Source organism: Coffea arabica, chromosome 8e (genome assembly GCF_036785885.1).
Source record: "Coffea arabica cultivar ET-39 chromosome 8e, Coffea Arabica ET-39 HiFi, whole genome shotgun sequence".
In the NCBI taxonomy this organism is placed as follows: Eukaryota; Viridiplantae; Streptophyta; class Magnoliopsida; order Gentianales; family Rubiaceae; genus Coffea; species Coffea arabica.
In genome coordinates, this window is record NC_092324.1 from 4343760 (window position 1) to 4364166 (window position 20407).

General features: G+C 34.2%; 2 protein-coding genes across 5 annotated transcripts; one reads left to right on the top strand and one right to left on the bottom strand.

Moving 5' to 3' along the window:
* The first annotated feature begins 3626 nt into the window (after positions 1–3626).
* On the top strand, positions 3627–11176 carry LOC113704348 (phosphomevalonate kinase, peroxisomal-like). Of its 4 annotated transcripts, none has more exons than XM_072061726.1 (11): positions 3627–3884; positions 4267–4347; positions 4472–4622; positions 5067–5164; positions 5384–5496; positions 5585–5637; positions 6640–6999; positions 8307–8411; positions 8962–9189; positions 9704–9823; positions 10533–11176. In XM_072061726.1, exons 2-11 carry the CDS (start codon positions 4340–4342, stop codon positions 10797–10799), a joined length of 1503 nt encoding a protein of 500 aa, XP_071917827.1. In that variant the 5' UTR covers positions 3627–3884; positions 4267–4339; the 3' UTR covers positions 10800–11176. The 4 variants fall into 4 exon arrangements, with proteins under 4 accessions (XP_071917827.1, XP_027082003.1, XP_027082002.1 ...); XM_027226202.2 differs by having other exon boundaries at positions 4283–4347; positions 5387–5496; XM_027226201.2 differs by having other exon boundaries at positions 3628–3884; positions 4283–4347.
* Positions 11177–12251: 1075 nt separating this feature from the next.
* LOC113703963 (pentatricopeptide repeat-containing protein At1g31920) lies at positions 12252–14592 on the bottom strand. Its single transcript, XM_027225515.2, has one exon. The coding sequence runs from the start codon at positions 14099–14101 to the stop codon at positions 12284–12286; it is 1818 nt and encodes a 605-aa protein (XP_027081316.1). The 5' UTR covers positions 14102–14592; the 3' UTR covers positions 12252–12283.
* Between the last annotated feature and the right edge of the window lie 5815 nt (positions 14593–20407).

A 20407-nucleotide genomic window follows, 5' to 3' on the forward strand; every position in this document is an offset into this window, starting at 1 on the left:
ATCACTATGCGTGTTTCATGTGAGATTTCTCATTAGATTGTCAAGCATGTTTCATGTGGATATCTCTCTCCCCTCTGGACGAGTTCAGCAAATCCTGATCAACAGTTCAGCTCCAAAAACAAGAAAACAAAAGAGAAGACCTAATACGTTTATCTTCAACTATTTGTTGCTTATTGATGTGTAATGGTTGTATCAGTTACTTTTCATTCAGTTGTTTTATTGCCAAAATATCATATATGTGTGCACATGTATGCAACTATTCTTAAGGATTAAAAAGATTACCATATCTTTATCATTTTGACAGGATTCATTCCCTTCCTTGCTTTTTTCAAGCCGAAATGATAAATATGCTCATAGAATCGTGCTCAAAATGTTTCCTGATAATAGGATTATTCTCATTTGAAACTCCAAGAAAAAAGGACAAAAGAAAATATTTGGGACTTTAAGTCACGTATTGGATTTTAGTCAGGAGAACTTTTTGTAAATCCTGTCTTGTGTTGTTTTTAATCACTAACGATGAAGTATATTGTGGTTTTCCTATTTAGAGTTTTTCTTTATCTGAACTACAAGTTTTTTTTTGTTTTTTGCTTTCGTGCTTTGGTGGGTTGCCTTCATAAGCTCATGAATAATCTGTTTAACTATGGAATCTTGAAAAATCACATAATTTTCAAACCATCCTTAGCATTATTATGGCATCATCTAATTCTAATGCTCGACTCAAACTCAATTAATAAAGCTGTGAATCTAGTACCACCCATTTGTTGGAAATTTTTTGCTCTGTCACTATTATTATTTATCCATAAAACTCTATAATGGTGTCTTCCATAGCGAGATAGACACACCCTAGATTACTTTTTTTTTTTTTTAGAATTGTGATTAAAAGATATTTTCACGAGCACTTCAGGTTTTTTTTTTCTCTTTTTTCTGAGTTACAGTCTGACAAATAGCTTCCAAATTCGATTAATTTTCATATGGACTAACCAACGTATTTCCTTTTCATTTTTCTTATTCCTTTTTTTTTTTTTTTTTTGAGGGTCGGAAGACTGGCCCAAATTTAGATTGACACATTCTTAATGGTGTGCAGAGATATATAGGTAGCTCAAGAATTGACATGGCAAGTGAATGCAAGTCACTTTCTCTTATCTGCAACAAAGCCAGAAATAAATAATCCTTAAAAAATAAAAAGAAACAAAAAAAAGTGGCTATGAATACTAAATATTGTAGCAGTAACAAGTTTAATTTGATTCAGAGTTTCAGATGATTGACACATATTTTACTTTCTTTCCTTTCTTGTGATTCTTCTGATGGCACACAATAAACCTCTACCTTCCACTTATAGATTTTTCAAGAGGAAAGGAGACTCTAATCACTAAATTATTAGTGCTAATAAACCAGTACAGTAAAATAAAGGTCGTGATAAACATTACGCTTTTCCCATAATCAATCGAAAGAGGGTATACACAAAACATCCTGGTTTGGATTAGGTGAGATAACACATCCAAAAATCAGGAATTTGAGATGTTAACGGTCCACATAATTATTAGTGATTCCCCAAATTGTAACTAATCAATGTTTTGTTTATGTTGGATAGTTGATTTCCGAGAACGATAAATAAATTTATTCTTATTCTAGGATTGATCCAACCATCAATGTACATGACAATTGAGTTTTGCGATAAAATCATTAATCCAGAGTTCAAAAAATTAACCAAACATTGGATTGCACTTTACTTGCGACCTTATTCCATTTCTTTCTTTTATAAAAAGGTCCGACTTTATTAGTTAACTTGTATCATAAACATAATTTTCAATCACATTTTTACCTCACATACATCACACCATAAAAAGTGTTATAGTGTTGTTCCAAATAATCTCTTATCCAAACACATTATTGTTTGTCCTGGGATGAGGAATGGGTGAGATAATTAATATTATGATTTTTTTAAAGTTATTTTGACTTAAATTTTGGTAACCGTAAGATTAAAATTAAACTTACGAAACATAAAATTGAATTTTTTTTTTGTATGTAATTTTCAACTGGTTAAACTTACGGAACATAAAATTGAATTTTTTTTTTGTATGTAATTTTCAACCTCAGGCATAATACTCAAAAGAGACTATAGCATTTTTACATGAATGATCCAATATGAGCCAAGCCTAACATAATTTTTTTATGGGTGGAGTCAAGCCCACACTTGTTCATATTAAATCCGCATCCTATACATTTCTTAGACACTCATGCCCTTTAGCTTTCATATATTAAATTAAAATTTTTTTAATCTTTAAATTATCTTTCTATATAATGAAGACAGGACTAGTATCATCTTTTGTAAAAAGGAAAAAAATTTCATACCATAAGCTTTACTGTAGTCCTGTATAGAAATCCCTTTTGCTGTTTATTTCATTCCAAAATGTATGTTTTCTCTGAAGTTGTTTTAATTTTTTTCTCTTTCCTTTTATAACTTACTACCTTTATTTTGTTCAATTGTCTTTAATAGTAATTTACACATAATTAGACGCTAGATATTAGCATTAAGAACTCAATATTATTTCATATTCTACTTTGAAAAATATGTAGAATTCAATTTTATGGAATTAAAAATATGTAGATATTGCTATTTGCATGCCAAATTCTAATTGAAAAATATGGATTGCTAAATTGAATTTTAATTAATGGTTAATATCCTAAGCAATTTTAAAATGTTCGAAAATATACTCTTTTGCTTCATTTGTTTTTCCTCTTCTTATGATCTGTTAATATATGTTACATAATACTAGTAATTAATAATAATAATTAAAGAAAATAAAAAATAAAAATTCTTTTACTTTTTTTTTTTTGGTTTTATCAACATGGTAACTTATTCTATTATGGGTTCAAATGGGTCAAGGGAGAATTTGGAGGGGATTGAACCACTATCGAACGAAATGAGTACAATTAGGGATGTAATCGAGTCGAGTCGAGCTCGAGTATGTCGAGTATCACCATATACAAGAAAGGTGCTCGAGCTCGAGCGAGTAGTATTATTGGAGTTCGAGCTCGAGTTCGAAGCTTGTTTGCAGAACTCAAGCTCGACTTGCATGGGCTCGAGTCAATTCGAGCCTTATTGAGCTTGATCGAGTTCGAGTTACAAAATCTCATTTTCTTGATAATTTTTGAGCGAAAAGACATTATTGACCTTTTAAAATTTTTGTACGACTTGAAACATTTCGTAAATTCAACAACTCTTTTGAATATAAGAGTAATTTTATAATAATAATATATTAAAAAATTAAAATTAAAAAGCTCGATAAGGCTCGACGAGCTTTCGAGCATTGCTTCTGAATACTCGAACTCTACTCGCTTGCTTTATCGAGGCGTTCGAACTCGACTCGAACTCGGATTGAGTTTTTGACCGCTCGCGAGTAGTTCGGTTCGACTACACTCCTATATACAATGCGCACTGATTGATAAATTTTTTTGAAAATTCTAAAAATGAATACCTGCACCCAAAGAGAGCCTCAAAGCTCTTTCTAGTGAACAACTACTCTCACTACTCTAAAAGTAAAGGTCGTTGGTAAAGGTAGTTGGTTCTTTTACACTCTAGTACTTTGTAAGCTTGATCTGTTGCACAGCGAGAAATGGACCACGTTCCCAAGTCAGCGAGTGAGAACTGAAAACTGAGAAGTAGCTACGCAGGCTTGAAGTTTTAACAAATTGAGTCAACAAAGAGCAGTAATTGTTTTATTGCCCTTGCTGCTTTTATTCCTTGTCATTGTCCCAAAAAAAAAAAACAAGAAGATACTGATCACTTGAATCCGAATCCGCGAATCCCAGAACGTACTTGAAGTCCTGAACACAACAATACCATCTGCATATTCTTCTCTCCATCCTTGCATCAGTTATTAGTAAGTTAATCTATCCCGCATTGAATCTGAAATTTTTTGGGTTTTTGACATCCAACCATCAATTTACCCCGGTTGAAGTACTCAATCTGCCGTGTCTGTTTCATTATTACCTTTCTTGCATTTCAGTTTCTTGGTCGTAGGATATATCGTTGCTGGCCAAAAGAGAAAAAGGAAGAATCTTTTCCTGCTTTCATTTTGGATGTGATATTGGGTTTTTGATGTTAACTTTATTGTTTCTGCCTTACTATTATTATGAGAACGGCGACTTGCTTGCCTTATTTTCCCATTTTGGCATTTTTCTCAGCTGCCTGGAAAAAGAGTCTTGTTTATTTTCTCTACTGGTCTTGCTGTTTCTTCAATTGAAGTAAAATTGTGACATTAGGGACTTCTGATTGCAGCTCTGCTTTGTTGAATATCAATAATTCCAAGATCAATCCATTGAGTATAGTGAAGAAATGGCAGTGTAAGTCTAAAGTTTCTTCGACATTTCATGTTCGTCTAATTCTCAGCGTTATGGTGAAAATTGTATCCTTTTGCATTCAATGAAATAGAATTAACTGATTTTAACATGAATGATATTTGAGCAGGATTGCTTCTGCTCCTGGAAAGGTTTTGATGACTGGAGGTTATCTAATTTTGGAGAGGCCTAATGCAGGGATTGTCCTGAGCACAAATGCACGATTTTATGCCATAGTGAAGCCCCTTTATGAGGAAATTAAACCTGAGAGTTGGGCTTGGGTGAGGCTTTTTTTTTTTTTTAATTATCGTGAACTTTTTCTTTCAGTAACAAGTATTTTCCACTTCATTCTTTATTATGCAATCATAAGTTTGAATACTATCTGTATGAAGTTTACTCCCTGAGAAGAATGCTTGGTTCAGTAGGGGATAAATAAACCCATATTATTTAAGAAAGTTAGAAACCCTGTGAAGTAATTAATTTGATGCCATTTGATAACCAAATGATAAAAGGACTATGTCTTATATTAGGATGGGCTTTAACGAGGTTACTTGAATTGATCTTTTATTTGAAGCAAGCATGTTATACCTAAGTTTCCTCATTCTTAATCAACCTCCTCTAGTATGTAACTGTATGAAGAGTCTGTTTTTCTCTACCTATGTATCTTTAACCATGATCAATTTATTTGCAGAATTTGAATAGAGTTTGTTCTTGTTAACTTTTAGGCATGGACAGATGTGAAATTAACTTCTCCACAGATGTCGAGAGAAACTATATACAAATTGTCCCTCAAACATTTAACTCTTCAGCCTGTGTCTTCAAGGTAAGTCTATCTGTTTTCACGCCTTACTTTTGTTGAACCATATCTGCTGATGTCTTTCCGTTTAACTTCAATCATTTTTTTGTTTGCAATTTTACAATTAGAAATATGTATGCTTTTGTGGAATTCTGGATTGGATTCGTGTTTTAAAAACCACATGCAAAGGATTCATGTATTAAATGGAAATCACTGGAGTAATGCCTTATGCTGTTGGCTTAACAGCAGTGACTCAAGAAACCCCTTTGTAGAACATGCAGTCCAATATGCAGTGGCAGCAGCTCATGCAAAATTTGGCAAAGACAGGACAGATGCATTACAAAAGATACTTTTGCAAGGTAATGTCTGACATTTCACTCTTCATATTTGTTCGTTAAGCTAAATGAATATAAATGAATCTAAATTGCTGATGGATTAGTCATGCAGGTCTTGATATTACGATTCTAGGATGCAATGAGTTTTATTCATATAGGAATCAGGTATTTCACATTTCCTGTCATGTATCTTCAAGCCGTGACAGCTTAGTGGTGTTTAGTGATCATTTCCTTCATTTCCCTCTTAACACAATGGCTGTCTCTAAATTACTGGTTGACTTGAATCATATTTATGCCCCAAAAAGCAATTTGCTAGTTGTTCAAGTGCCAGGTTTCATAATAATAAAAGCTTACTCAGTTTGACTCTTGCAATTGATGTTCTCTTAGCTTCCTTCGGCACAATCATCTATTACTTGTATGATTGTGAGGTTCCTGTTCATGTTTAGCAAAGATTTGTAGTTCAATATCTTCTTGAGATAGTCATGCTTTCTAGTTAACTAACCAATATAAGAATGGATTTTGTTATTTGGATCTTATCGTTTCGTATATGTCACTGTATACTTTCATAATTGAATGAAACTTTTCTAAGATCAACTTATATATGTGAGATTCTGAAGTGGAACTTTCCCTTGCAGATTGAGAAACAACTACAAAAAACTAAATTAGATCAGTCTTTTCTATTAGGAAATTTTAGATATTTGAAGCCTGCTGACTCTATCTAATTTAAGAAAAATGATGTACTTACTAGATTTACCAGACCCACTGATTTTAGGAACTCGTGTTAGCAAAATTTATTTTCTTTAGAACATTGATGCATACTTGTGAATTTGAATCAACCTCTGTTCCCACATAGGACTTGATAAAGTTTTTTGGATTCCTTATGCCATATGGCAATATCTAGATTGGTAGAAGCATCACTTTCTGGTAGGTTATCCAATAAGGTTTCATCCATACTGAAATCTGGAATTTGCGGAATGAAAGATTGAATTACTTTATCTTTCATCATTACGACTCAATATTTTCTTGTTCCTTTTGCTAGACTATTTAGGTTAATAATATCATATTCTATGCTTACAGTTTAATAGAATATTTGTTCCATTCTTGTTTTGGGTTTCTTGTGGAAACATGTAGACAGTTAAAGTGTAAATTGGATACATTTTTTTGTAGATCGAGTTGCAAGGTTTACCTTTGACACCAGAATCCTTGGCTTTGCTTCCACCTTTTAGTTCTATCACCTTCAATGCAGAAGAATCAAGTGGACAAAAGCCTGAAGTTGCAAAAACTGGATTGGGATCATCTGCAGCTATGACAACTGCAGTTGTTGCCAGTTTGCTCCATTACCTTGGAGTTGTTGACCTTTCTTCTGGAAAGAAAGTTGATGCAGATCTTGATATTGTGCACATGATAGCTCAAACAGCTCACTGCATTGCACAGGGAAAAGTGGGTAGTGGATTTGATGTAAGTTCTGCAGTTTATGGCAGCCAACGCTATGTTCGGTTCTCACCAGAAGTGCTTTCTTCTGCTCAGGTGCCATATCACCCAACTCCTCATGATTATCTGATGATTATGTTTGAGTGAAAGATGAAGGCAGCTTAGGTCATTTTGCTCTTAACACCACTTGAGGCATATGATTAAACGTGCACATGCACTCATGTGCGTGTGTGTGTGTACATGCAGCTTAGGTATTAGTTGTCCATAAATGAGTTCTTTTCATTTTATTAGTATCACTTGCTAAACTTTAATGTTTCTAGATTTGAGAGTGACAGTTTTTTATTGTCAAAAAGAACTCAAAAGGCCAAGTTAATTTATCTCTATGTGCGATCCATGTCGTCTGAAAAGCTTTTGTAAGTGTTTGGTTCATCTGCTAGTTTTTTTTTTTGTTCCCAGTAGTGTCCACCTGGACAGAAATTGGGGAACATTTGATTAGGTAAGAAACTAGTATTTACTCAAAGGAGTCAAACAGTGCTATAGTACCTTTGAATATGCCTCATTAAGTCATTATAGGTAGATGGTACCACTGGGATGCTTTGTTAGGCAAAGAGGAAAATAAATTGTGCCATGCCTCAAGGATGGAGAGACAATGACCAATCCTGAGCCCGATGGTTGCATCTGATGTTTTCTTTCCCAGAATCATAATGCCATACTAGCTAATGATCATCCATGGCTTCTCTAGTGTAACTTTTTCTTAAAGGGCGAGGCTTACTTGGGTTAATTTGTACTGTTTTCTGCTTAGCTTTCAACAATAGTTACTTGAGGAGTAAAGTTTGGTTCTTATGGTCTTTAATATGTGGTAAGGTGCTCTCTTAGAAAATATATGGGGAATTCCTCTTAAAATTGTGAAGTAGAGCTTCTCTTTTATATAATTGGCATCAACATTTGGTAAAGCGCACCCCATTTTTCATGTTTATCTTATAACATGACAGTTCATGATGGTGCAGTCATAAAGAAACTTCTTATAGTCATCAAAATGACCTACTTCCAGTTGTCGGATCATTTGAGCATTTTACTATTGCATCTATGACATATGATGGCTGTGAACTCCTGAAATCTGCTTAATGATCTGTACATCTAAAAACGGGTTCTTCTCAACTTAGCACAGAAGTTTATTAGTTTCAGCATAGATCATTTTATGTAGAGCTAGTTTGATAGCATGCTTTAAAAAGTAGCTTCCTTCTAAGTTGCTGTCAGCCATCTTGTATGTTCTTCTTAACTTGAAATAATTTAAATGCTTTTTGAAACTTTATAGTGCAGGACAGCTGGGTTTTCCAGACTAAAATAAAATAACTTCATTGGTGTTATTTGAGTCATAAATCAGTGTCATTGTGGACTTGCAGGGTGCAGTTATAGGAATACCTCTGGAAGAAGTCATATCTGATGTCCTTCAAGCCAAGTGGGACCATGAAAGGAAAAAGTTTTCTTTGCCTCCATCAATGACTCTTGTAAGTTGTACAGAAATATAGCATTTGATGGAATTTAGTGCCCCTGGCCCTTGTGTATATGATATGGCCTCCATGGATACCGATGGCATTTGTGCCCCTTTGCTGGATTTGTTTCTCAAGCAGAAACCAGTCGTTGATTTTATTATTTTTTTCAGTCCTTGATTACTTTCAATAGAATTAAAAGCTAAACATTGATTGGAAACCTACTGGTAGTAATGATATTAGCTGGTGCAATTGGATCTTTCCTGACTTTATGCCATGATCGTTGCCAAAACAACATACACCAACTTTCTTTATATTTCAAATAGCTGTTTGATTGTACATTACTGCATCTGTGTGAGCTCAAGCATGTGTTCAGTATTGCATTACGTGAGCTCAAGCGTGCCTCCTCCAATTCTAGATGATGAGAATATGCTTCAAATTGAAATAAATAACACCATGTTAATTTGCATCACTTGTCAAAAGCTTTATACTGGTTTTGAGGGTTCCCATCATTTCTAACTAACAGAGTATGTTCACTTAGTTTCCTAATGTTGTGATGCACTTGCAGTTACTGGGAGAACCAGGAACTGGAGGATCATCAACACCATCAATGGTAGGTGCTGTAAAGAAGTGGCAGAAGTCTGACCCTCAAAATTCTCTAGAAACATGGAGGAAGTTGTCAGAAGCAAACTCGGCACTTGAATTGCATCTGAATGCCTTGAGTGGATTGGCTGAAAAACATAGTGATGCGTACCAAAATGTCATCAACAGGTGCAGTGGGCTTACCTCAGAAAAGGTAAATCTTCAATCAACTGCAGCAAAATTTCCTGGCAATTGGTCTCTTAACAAATGAATCCCTTCGGTCTTCCTAAATTACATTATCCTGACTTGTATGACTTGCATGTCAAAGGCAGATACCTTATTCATGTGCTGCTCACATCTTGGCTGAACATGCATTTTTTCCTCCAATCTTCATAAAGTGCTAGTCTCCTAGTTCAACAATGTATTAGTTAAGCAACAGAGATTTTAATGCAGATAATGAGGATCTTTGTTTATGACAGTAATCCAAGATCTAAATACAAAAGAAATTTTGATATAAATCATCCCTGTAATTGTCTAGCTATGAATTGATTTTACGGGCTAGCAGAGTTCTTTTGAATTGTCTGCATCTGCACCTCAGGGATAACCACTTCTCTTCTTGTTGATTAATGTATTTTGTTGTGGATGTCAACTTTAATACTTTGGTGAGCATTTCTCATTATGTTGAAACCTCTCTCTCTAAAATGAGCTTGCAAACTTCTTATCAACAGTGGGTAGGAGGAGAAGATGAACCAAGCCAAGCGGTTATAGAAGCATTATTAGGAGCTAGAAATGCCATGCTTGGTATCAGAAACCACATGCGGAAGATGGGTGAGGCAGCTGGAATCCCAGTAAGTCTCTTCTTTCTGGTTTGAAACAGCACTCGTCTATGTTTTGTTGTCTGTTTGTCTTGCATGCATGTACGTGTTTTTATTCTTCTTTCTGGTTAGAAACATTATTCCTCTTTCTATCTATCCCAGCACATTCTTCATTCCAGTTGGAGACTTACAAATCCATGAATTATGAAAAGAAATGTTTAAAACCTTTCTCAATAGCAGTTTAATCTACTTAAACATATTTGTCGGATATGATGGTCTCAAATGATAAGCCGATTGGAATCTCTTTTGCCTCTCGAAGAAATCTTTAATTAGAGAATATACGACACCAAAAACTTTACACTTGATTCAAAGTGCATGAGATCAGAAGTGATACTTCACATTAGCCACGGATGTTATTTCATGCCCACAGTTAACAACTGCATAGGAAATGCAGAAAGAATTTGCATGTTAGAAAGAAAATCTGAAATTGATTTGTCCACATACAGTTGGCACAATGGATTTGGAAAAGGCAACAGCTCTCTCTCTCTCTCTGTAATTGTTTTGCATTTGAGCATTTCTTGATCTGCCCGACTTCCTTTATCTCTATAGGTGCATCTGTCCAAGTGTGAGCTTTGATTTCTTTCAGTTATCATGTCCTAGGTCTAACATGGTAGCAGGTACTGTTCACACTGCATGTCTGTAGTCGATCAGACCATCACTTCTGCCATGTTCCACTTTGCAGATAGAACCTGAATCACAAAGTGAGCTTCTAGATGCCACGATGAATATGGAGGGAGTTTTGCTGGCTGGTGTCCCTGGCGCAGGCGGGTTCGATGCTGTGTTTGCTGTTACTTTAGGAGCTTCAAGTGACAATGTCATCAGAGCTTGGAGCTCTAGCAATGTTCTTGCCTTGCTAGTGAGAGAAGATCCTAATGGTGTTTCTATAGAGAACAATGATCCACGAGCAAAGGAAATCACAACTGCTGTTTCTTCAATTAGGATTGAATAAACCTAGATCACCAGAAGTAATGTGAAAGTGAACAATCGCCCCCAATATTTTAGCAGCATATAGAATTTGCAAGCAGGTAACTTTCTAGTGAGTTCTTTTCCAAAGCTGTATTAGCTTTGAGACAATAAACACCTAATTATATACCTGTGGGGTTTCATATGTTGTAACAAATAGGTTTAACTCTCATCGTGATTACTAATGCTCTTATTAGGCTGATGAGTTTATCCAAATTTGGGCGTCTTTGGAGGCATAGATGCCTTCTGCCACCCATGTGAAAGAAACAGATTAAATAACATTATTGTCAATTGTTCTGTCTCTGACGGCGATCACTGCTGCAAGTTACCTGATATATATACTCAACATTGATGATGTCTCAAGTACTATATAGCAGGTTGCCTCTCCTCCCTCCGCATGTTTTTTTTATTTTTGCTTTTTCTCTGTCTTGTTGATTGTCACGAACTTCTTGTATAAATGGCTAATGTTATTGGGATGGTAGCACAGGAAATACAGGGAAACGTTATTTGCGCTCTCATTTTTATTAATCACACTTCCACTATCATTTTACTCGTATAGTTTCAATTATTAGACTATTGCTAAGTTTTTCTCAATTTTTTAACTATTTTAACTACAGTAATTTGAAAAAACTCTTCAAAATTTTGAAAATATACATCTCAAAATATCGATAAACATACTAAAAAATTTCCCTTCTTTCCTTTTTTCTTCTACCTTCCCCCCCCCCCACCACCCCTGCCTCCCAACTTAGATGTTGGCAAGTCCTCTTTTTTTCTTTTCTTTTTTCCTTTCTCTCGTTCTCCTCCCTCCCTTCGCCTCCTCCCCCTCTCCCTTCCCCAAGTCCCCTCCGTTTCCGCTGCCCCCCAATAGTCGTGCTGACCAACCATGCAACCAACCATCTCCCGACCCTGGGCCCCCCATCCCATCTGGTTGCAACTAGAGGAGGGGCGAGGGAAGGGATGGAGGAGGAGAGAGGAAAAAAAAGATGGGTGAGGTGGTGGTGGCTGGCGATGGTGGGATTCTGATGGCTGATAGTGGGAAGGGAAGGAGGAAGAACAAGAAAGGGAAAAGAAAAAGAAAAAGAGAACGAAGAAGAAAAAGAAAGAGAAAAGAAAATTTTTCTCCAAACCCTCAATATTATGAAAGTTTTTTTACAACTTTAATGGTAAGTTATAGTAAAATTTTATATAAACATCTAAAAAATTCACTTGTCAAACAGGGCCTATATGATAAAACAAATTATGGAGTAAAAGTAACAAAATATAGAGTGCAAAAACGTTTTCCTCCTAAATATATTGTCACACCTTTCTAAGCACTTATTTCCTCATGTTCCCTGAGCAGCAGTTTTGCATGAGGATGCACGGTTTTTTTTTTTTTTTGGGGTAAGAGATGCATGCTTTCTTTAACGTTAAAGATGGAAGAACTTAGTTAAAATTGATGTGGAAGAAAAGAAAAATTTGAACATCCTGTATTCACCAGTAATCTCCACAGGAGCAAGTTCCATTTTTGAAATGATGGAAGCGATTCCTATCTCTTACAGTAATTTCTCTTTCATAAATTGTTGAAATGAATTTAGTATATGTGTGACAGTCACTGCACATTCTGACACTTCTAACAATTCTGATGGGAGAATGCTGCGATGTATGAATCAGTGCAAAGGCAATTGCCAATTTTTGGCTGTGAGTACTCAATCTCTGTCTCTTCTCTTCTTCATCTACATCCAGCGATACTTGTGATGTATCTGGGGAATACCCTTCAAATTTCAACTGCCATTCCATCTGGTGAAGCATCTCATATACGCTCTCCCACTGGGGATGTGACTTATCTTGAGATACAAACTTAAACACTTCCCTTTTCACCTCCACAGAGCTGGATCCAGGCTCTTGGTTCAAGCCCTCTTCGGCTAATCTGGTGCGAGTAGACGCCACATCCTCCCATCTTTGAGCTTTTGAATAAAGATTTGATAAAGTCAAATAATCACTGGCATTTTGAGAATTCAGTTGAAACAGGTTTTTAGCTGCTACCTCTGCCAATTCAACATTAGAATGGATCTTACAAGCAGTAAGAAGACCTCTCCACAAAACACCGTTTGGTTCCATTGGCATGCCATTGATAAGCTCTAAAGCTTCATTAAGCATTCCGGCTCTGCCCATTAGATCAACCATACACCCATAGTGTTGAATTGTTGGTTTAATCCCATATTCATACTTCATCTTGTTGAAACATCTCAAACCTTCTTCGACAAGGCCAGCATGACTGCAAGCACTGAGTACACCGACATAAATAACATCATCTGGTGGTAATCCTTCTTCAAGCATTTGTGAGAAGACTCTTAGAGCTTCCTGACCACATCCATGCATTGCCAGCCCTGAAATCATTACACTGTAAGACATCTGGTTCTTGTTTGCCATTCTTTCAAACAGACACAACCCTTTCTCTAAGCAGCCACATTTCATATACATGTCCATTAAGGAAGTCTCCACTATGACATTGAGGCCACTCATATTCCTTATTAGATAACAATGTACAGACCTACCTAAATCCAGTGCACCTAAATGAGTACAAGCAGAGAGCACACTTACTAGCACACTCTCCTCAGCCCTCCAACAACCTTCAGAATTCATGTCAGCAAAAATCCCAAGGCATTCAGACCACATGCCCAAGTTTGCATGAGCTGAAACTAGAGCACTCCAAGAAGCAATTGTCTTTTGATCCATCTGCTCAAAAACCATACGTGAATTCCTTATATCTCTACATTTTCCATACAGATTTATCAAGCTATTCTGCACAAATAGATCTTCTTGAAAACCAAGCTTAAACACATGCCCATGAATCTGCATTCCTTCCTCAAGTGTTCTTAAAAGAGCACATGCTTTGAAAACAGCAGGATATGTGAAATTATCAGGTTCCACCCCACTTTCAAGCATTTCAAGATACATAAATAATGCTTCTACTAGGCTCATTTCCTTGATTAGTCCTCTAATTACAGTATTATATTCAAAAGTACCTGGGTCGTCTATTTGGCGAAAAATTGAGCAGGCATAGTCCATGCTGCCCCAGTCAGAAAGAGCACAAGTGGCAACTAGATTGCTTGCACAGAAAGAGCTCCAAATCAACCCCAATTTCACAATCTGGCAATGAACTTGTTTCATATCTCTGAGGCTCTTGCATCTCTTCATGAAAGCGATGCATTCTTGTTCCTTCAATGTGAAATCAGATTCTGGGATTCTTGAATGATCCTCCTGTGGTGTCATGAAATGACTCTGATAAAGGACTGATGTCCCCACCATCCTTATAACATGTCATACTATGTGAGGTGGCTAAGTTAGCACTACATGAAGTAAGAATCAGGCCCCCGACCATGCAACTTGAAGATTTTGTATGTACACGTTTTAGCTACTTTAGCAGCTAAGTAGCTCACTCCACTTTCTAGTTTTAAGCATCAAGAACAAAGACAATCAGAGATATCCAAACCTGGACATAAAAAAGTATGTTTGCTGAATTTTAAGGGATTGATCAACCGAACAGAAAATGGGTATAGTTATTTCCATAATTTGAAGTGAAATTCTGATCACTGAAGTAACAACTGTCCCAAAGTATGATGCATTTGAGCATTGGTGTGATGATACTTGGGCAAGATTTATTAGAGGCTGGGAAATTTTTGTTTGGTATTCTGATTGAAACTTTTGGAACAGTTTTCAAAGAGTTTCGCGGACAAGGAGGAAATCTCATCCATGAGATAAGAAGAGAGAATCTGAGCCTAAGGATTGTGTCCCCATGCAGCATGGAACGATGTTGGTGATAGGATAATGTTTCTGCCACTTGGCTACGAGAGATACCTTCAAAAATATCCACAGCCACTAATATATCACTGTTAAATTTCTCCTACTCTAGTAGTATCTAAAACAGCTTTTATTGGTTCAATGGTGGCTGAAATTTAGTAAAGGTTGGATTTTTTTTTTTTGACAGAAAAGAGTAGAGGTAGAAAGGCTAGATTGTGGAATTCGTCATTTGAGAAAAATTCATGGCAACGGTCCCATTGAACCATCTCTAGTTTCATGTCAAAATATAAGCAAATTTTTAATTTTCCTTGTTGCTTTGTTTAATCCTAAGTAGGCACTAAACCGTTTTAGCCTATTTATAAATGTCCTTCTAGAAAGATGAAACCTAAGGTTTTTTTCTTTGTAAGTAACAATCATAATTACAGTCACTAATCGCTCATCCATTAGCATAATCCTAGTCCAAAGGTGCATATTCTTGCTTTTAAACTTGTGTGTGTGTGTGTGTCAGTGGTATACAAAAGGAGGTATTGTATCTTGATTTGTGTGAAACTTCGAAGATATTAGCTAGAGTCTTTCCCAATTGCCTATGCACCAATGCTTCTTGAAGAACAATTAATATAACTTTTCGATGTTAAATTCTTCTATAATCAGCGAATTTCAATGCATTTACAAAATAGGCTTGGACGATCAAATTGGAATAACTTTCTCAGTTTTGGGGGGACCAAATTGAGATTCTATGCTACTTTGGAGTACCAAATTGGAATTTCTTTACCCTTAAAAGATAATATCTTTAGTTTGAGGGACCAAATTGAGATGAGATTCTATGCTACTTTGGAGTACCAAATCGGAATTTCCTTACCCTTAAAAATAATAACTTTAGTTTGAGGGACCAAATTGAGATGTTTGGTTACTTTGGAGGACCAAATTAAGGCCTTTTAGTTTGAGGGACCAAATTAACATATTGAACAAATTTACAGGACCAAAATAAAATTAACCCTAAAAATATTCCAAAACACTGGGCTAGTAAATATTCAAAGGGTTAATATCGTTTTGGTCATCTAAAGCGAATCTGTATCTAAATATAGTCTCTCAATCTAACATCTCAATTTTGTCTTTCAAACTATAAAAGTCCTATTTTGGTCCTCCAATGCAATACAAAAACTCAATTTGATCACTCAAATGGAAATTTCTCAATTTGTTACTCCAAACTAGAGGTGGCAAATCAACCCACTTAACTAAATTTATCCATACCCGCCCATGAATAGATGGGTATGGGTATCTTAAATTTTTGTATATGGGTATAAATGGGTTACCCAATAATGCCCATTTAATAAATGGGTATTATTGGGTAACCCATCAAACCCAATTAACCCATTTAAAATTCTCTTCCCCTAAATCTCTTCTTTTCCCCCACCCATTTTTTTTTTCAAATTTTTCATTTTGTCATTATGTTAACTACTTTTGTTTCATTATTATTATTATTTGTTGGTTTTATTTTATTATTTTGTTTTCTCTTAGTTTGTTAACTTGCTCATTTTTTGGCATTACCAATTTATGATAAATTTGAGCCTCTTTTCTTATCTTTCTAAAATGAAATTTTAAATTTATATATGGAAAAAATGTTAGGGGTTAAAAATTTTTGGATTAAATTTTTATATTAACTTTTATAGTATTTAGTTCAAATTTTTATATTCTTATTATTCAATTATTAAATAATATGTAATTTTGTGAAATAGAGTATAAATGAAAAAATTTTGGTAATTAGGCTTATTGAACATTATAAGTAAATATTTAAAACTAATGATGGCTACAAAGAGCGGTATAAATTGATAACTTAGTTTGCAAAAATGAATTTAAATGAATTTACAAAAAATTAAAATAAATGGGTTATAAATGGGTAATTGGGTTACCCAATTCATTTTTTGACTTACCCATTTATACCCATCTAATTAAATGGGTACAAATGGGTTGACTCACTTATACCCATTACCCATTTTATCCAACCCAAACCCGTCCAAGTCACCCATTTTGACACCTCTACTCCAAACTAAGAAGTTATGCTACGTTGATCCTTCAACTATATTTCATAAAAGGCATCAACAATTAGCTGATTACAAAAAAAAATGCAGAAATAGCAAACTTGTTTAGACTTTTAATTGTTCTACAAGTCCATGAAGCTTTTGTTCTTTATTTTTTTTTAATAATAAAGGTGTGATATTTCACAGGTTAGTTGTGATTTGGATATAAAATAATTTTGAGGTTTATCAATAGGGAAAAAAGAGTAGGTTTGCACAAATTTAATTTCACCAAAAAAGGCACTTTGACTGAAATCACCAAAGTAGGAAAAACTCTTAGTAAATAGATTACTAAATGTTCCTTTGTTTTCTTTTCAGCAGTTTGATTCTTCCATAGTTTTTTTTTAAAAATTATTCTTCCAAAGTTATCAAACCATTAATATAATAACTTTGCAGGACCAAATTGGAACAATTGTCTTATTTGGAGGACCGAAATTAGATTTATTTAGTTTGAGGGAGCAAGTAGAGATTTTATACTACTTTAGAGGACCATTACAAGATCTATACAGTTTGAGAGACCAAATTGAGATGTTTTGCTAATTTTTGAGGACCAAATTGAGACCCTTGCAATTTGAGGGACCAAATTGAGAAATTTTGTTACTTGGGAGGCCCAAAATAAAATTAATCTGAAGTTAAAACATTTTAGAGTTGCCCCCTAACCACAGACATTGAAATTGTTCGACTATAAATCAATTTGTATTTCCAATTTTTTTATAATAATTTGCATTTCCAATTTAAGAGTCATGGCTCCTATCGTTTCGAAAAAAAAAAAAAAAATTTAAGAGGCATGGCAAAAGTTCGTGGATAGCTGAACCTTTGTATCCGAGCCAATCCTTTTTTAACTAATAACTTATGAAACATGATCTCATAGAGAAGAAGGTAAATTAGCTTTTATCATCCTATAATTTAATATTTTTTCATATAACTCTTTTATTATTTAAAAATCTATATATAACCTTCTCATAGTTAGAGTTAAATTTTTTTAAAAAAAAAATTCAAGCAAAAGTTAGAAGAAGGAAAGAAAAATTGAACTCAGGGTCTTAAATTTTAGGTATCAATCTTAACCATTGGACCAAAACTTCCTCGACACTTGAGCTAAACTACCATAATTAGTTTTTCTTTTAAAACTAACAAATACTATTAAAAAGTCAAACTAATAAATTAACGGATTCATCCTTTAACTACTTTTTTTTGGCTTTCTATATTTTTCTTTTCTTTCTCTTTTTCTTTTACCTTTGAAAAAAAAAGAGATGATTTTAAAAAATTGTACTTTGGCCTGGCAAATCTAATAGATCTTAATTTTCCCCAATACAAAAAAAAGAAAAAAATAGATAAGTAAAGAAAATAGAAAGTACCATTAAAATTTTGGTTTTTAAACTCATAACGATATTTATATTCACTAAATATTTAGCATTTTTCATTTCTCATTAGCTATATTTTTTATTTTCCTTTCTTCTTATTATTTTGGTTTTCAAATTGGGAGACAGCACTATTCCAACCAATCCAGCTTGCCAAGTGCAGTTGGCCACCACCAATGACATAAAATGGGGTAGAAATATGGTGCAATCAAGATTGAAGAAGATCTATCCATAGTACCAAAAAGATCAATTCAGTTATGGACTATATCAATAATTCAACTGTACCACCATCAAGTAAATTCACTGTCTCATTGAGGAACTTGAGAAGATAGAAAGACTAGTCTTCCTTGGTCCCAGGTGACATTAATAATGTGGTCCTTTGCCTGCCTTTTTTGCCTCCCATTCATCCTTTGACATTGGATTTTGGAATATGCAGCTGGGGATGCATGGAAAAATATGCAGTAAAATAGTGATTGCTACAACTTTTTACTCTTAAAATTATCTCCCAAAACTTCCAATTAATATTCCTTTAGATACACGAACAACAAAAGGGAAGTTAATTTTTTCTTTATGTGGAACACATAGTAGCTTGCTTTTTGCATCTCAAATAAAATAGGGATTAATTTTCCTATAGTATCAATATAAAATTGTTTTTACACTAACTGGTGCAGATGCATAACACATAACATTCACGTTAATATGTACAGATACCGATGCTGTGTAAGAAAGATCAATTCATAGTATAATAATTCAACTTTGAAATACCTCAACCACTTGTTAAAAGGTAGGTTTATGGTTAGTCACATACTTAAATTTTTGGAAATACTTTGGATAACATTATGGGTAGTTAACTATATTAGCTTGAAAAATACTTTTAATAAGTTCCCAATTTTGGAAATGTATTTTACATAAACCACTTTATTCTAATGAAGCTTTAAATGATGTCATTTCCTTTCCCACATTTGGTCTTTTCAATTAGATACATTATAGGAATGCTACATGGTGGAAAGTTGCCTATAATTACTTTTGAAAGGTTTCTCTGTCAGGCATATTTTCATTTGGGGCAGTAACCAGAAAAGGCAAAATTAGACAAGGGATGCCAACTTACTACTATTGTATTGAGAACAAAGAATTAGAACTGGATGATTTTCTAGCATTCTCAGCCCATTGCTTTCCTGGAAGGGCATTTGGAGATTTGAAACTTGAAAGCTACATTGTCAAATTTAGCAAGAGGTGACAAAGGAACAAGACAAAGAAAACAAAAGCCAATAATGTCAAAGTTTTTATTGTTAATTTTTAATGTGGTTGGGGTTAATGTCAAAATAATACAATATTGCAAGTTTTACCACCATTTGATTTGATTGAATCCTTTGAATGGTCAACTGAGAAGTGAGAACATTAAGCTAACGTTCACCAGGGCGCGTGGAACAACGCGTTTGTACTAATTTTATGGGAGTTGAGATTAACCATTTCGTAGGTCACATATTTGGATATGAGTAGCATGACTTGTTGGACTGTTTCCATATTAGTATTTTGACCTAGCTTTTTAACGACTTTTTCTTTTTTATTAAAGGTAATTTTTAAAATGTCTTAAGTCTTAACTCCAAGAGGATTAATGAACATACATTTTGTCAAAGTATAAAAAAGATATAAGATATAAAAATGTAAAAAATAATAATTAAATAAATATCGACCTCTGAATTTAAAATTAGGAGTAACTCATTCAAAAGATAGAATAACCTTGACTTTTACAATTTTACTATATTAATGGAATTAATAATTTGTCTAATAGTCTAAAAGAAAAGAAGAACCAAAAAACTAAAAAAGGAAAAGAAACCAAAATGATATTTTGTATAACTCATTCTCATTGTGATGTACACTTGGCCATTTTTTTTTTCTAATGGTGAACTTGCACATTCATTAGTGATTTTGACATATTTGATGCGTGTCAAACTTTAAAAGAAGATCTAAATTTTATATTAATATTTAAATTAATTTTCTAGAGTTGATTATATAAGGACAATGAAACAATGATAAGTGACTGTTTTGCTTTCTTTTATATTCAGCCATTTTAATTGACTTTACTTTTTTCAAAAGATTAAACCTTTTGACGATCTAAATGATAAGTATTACACCTAATTAGTACATTAGGACTCTCATTATACAAATCCCAATTTTAACTAGCAAATTTTATTGGGTGAGTTTACCATGAATTCATCATAACGGATTTAACAATCATATTCCTTTTGAATTCAACTTTGTTAAGGTAGAGGTTTAGTCAAATAAACATTTTTAGAATGACATGAACAAATAATTCTTTAAAGCCTAAACTAGTTTGCCTTTTGTTTTTCATATTGTTGAACATTATGGCAAACCCCATG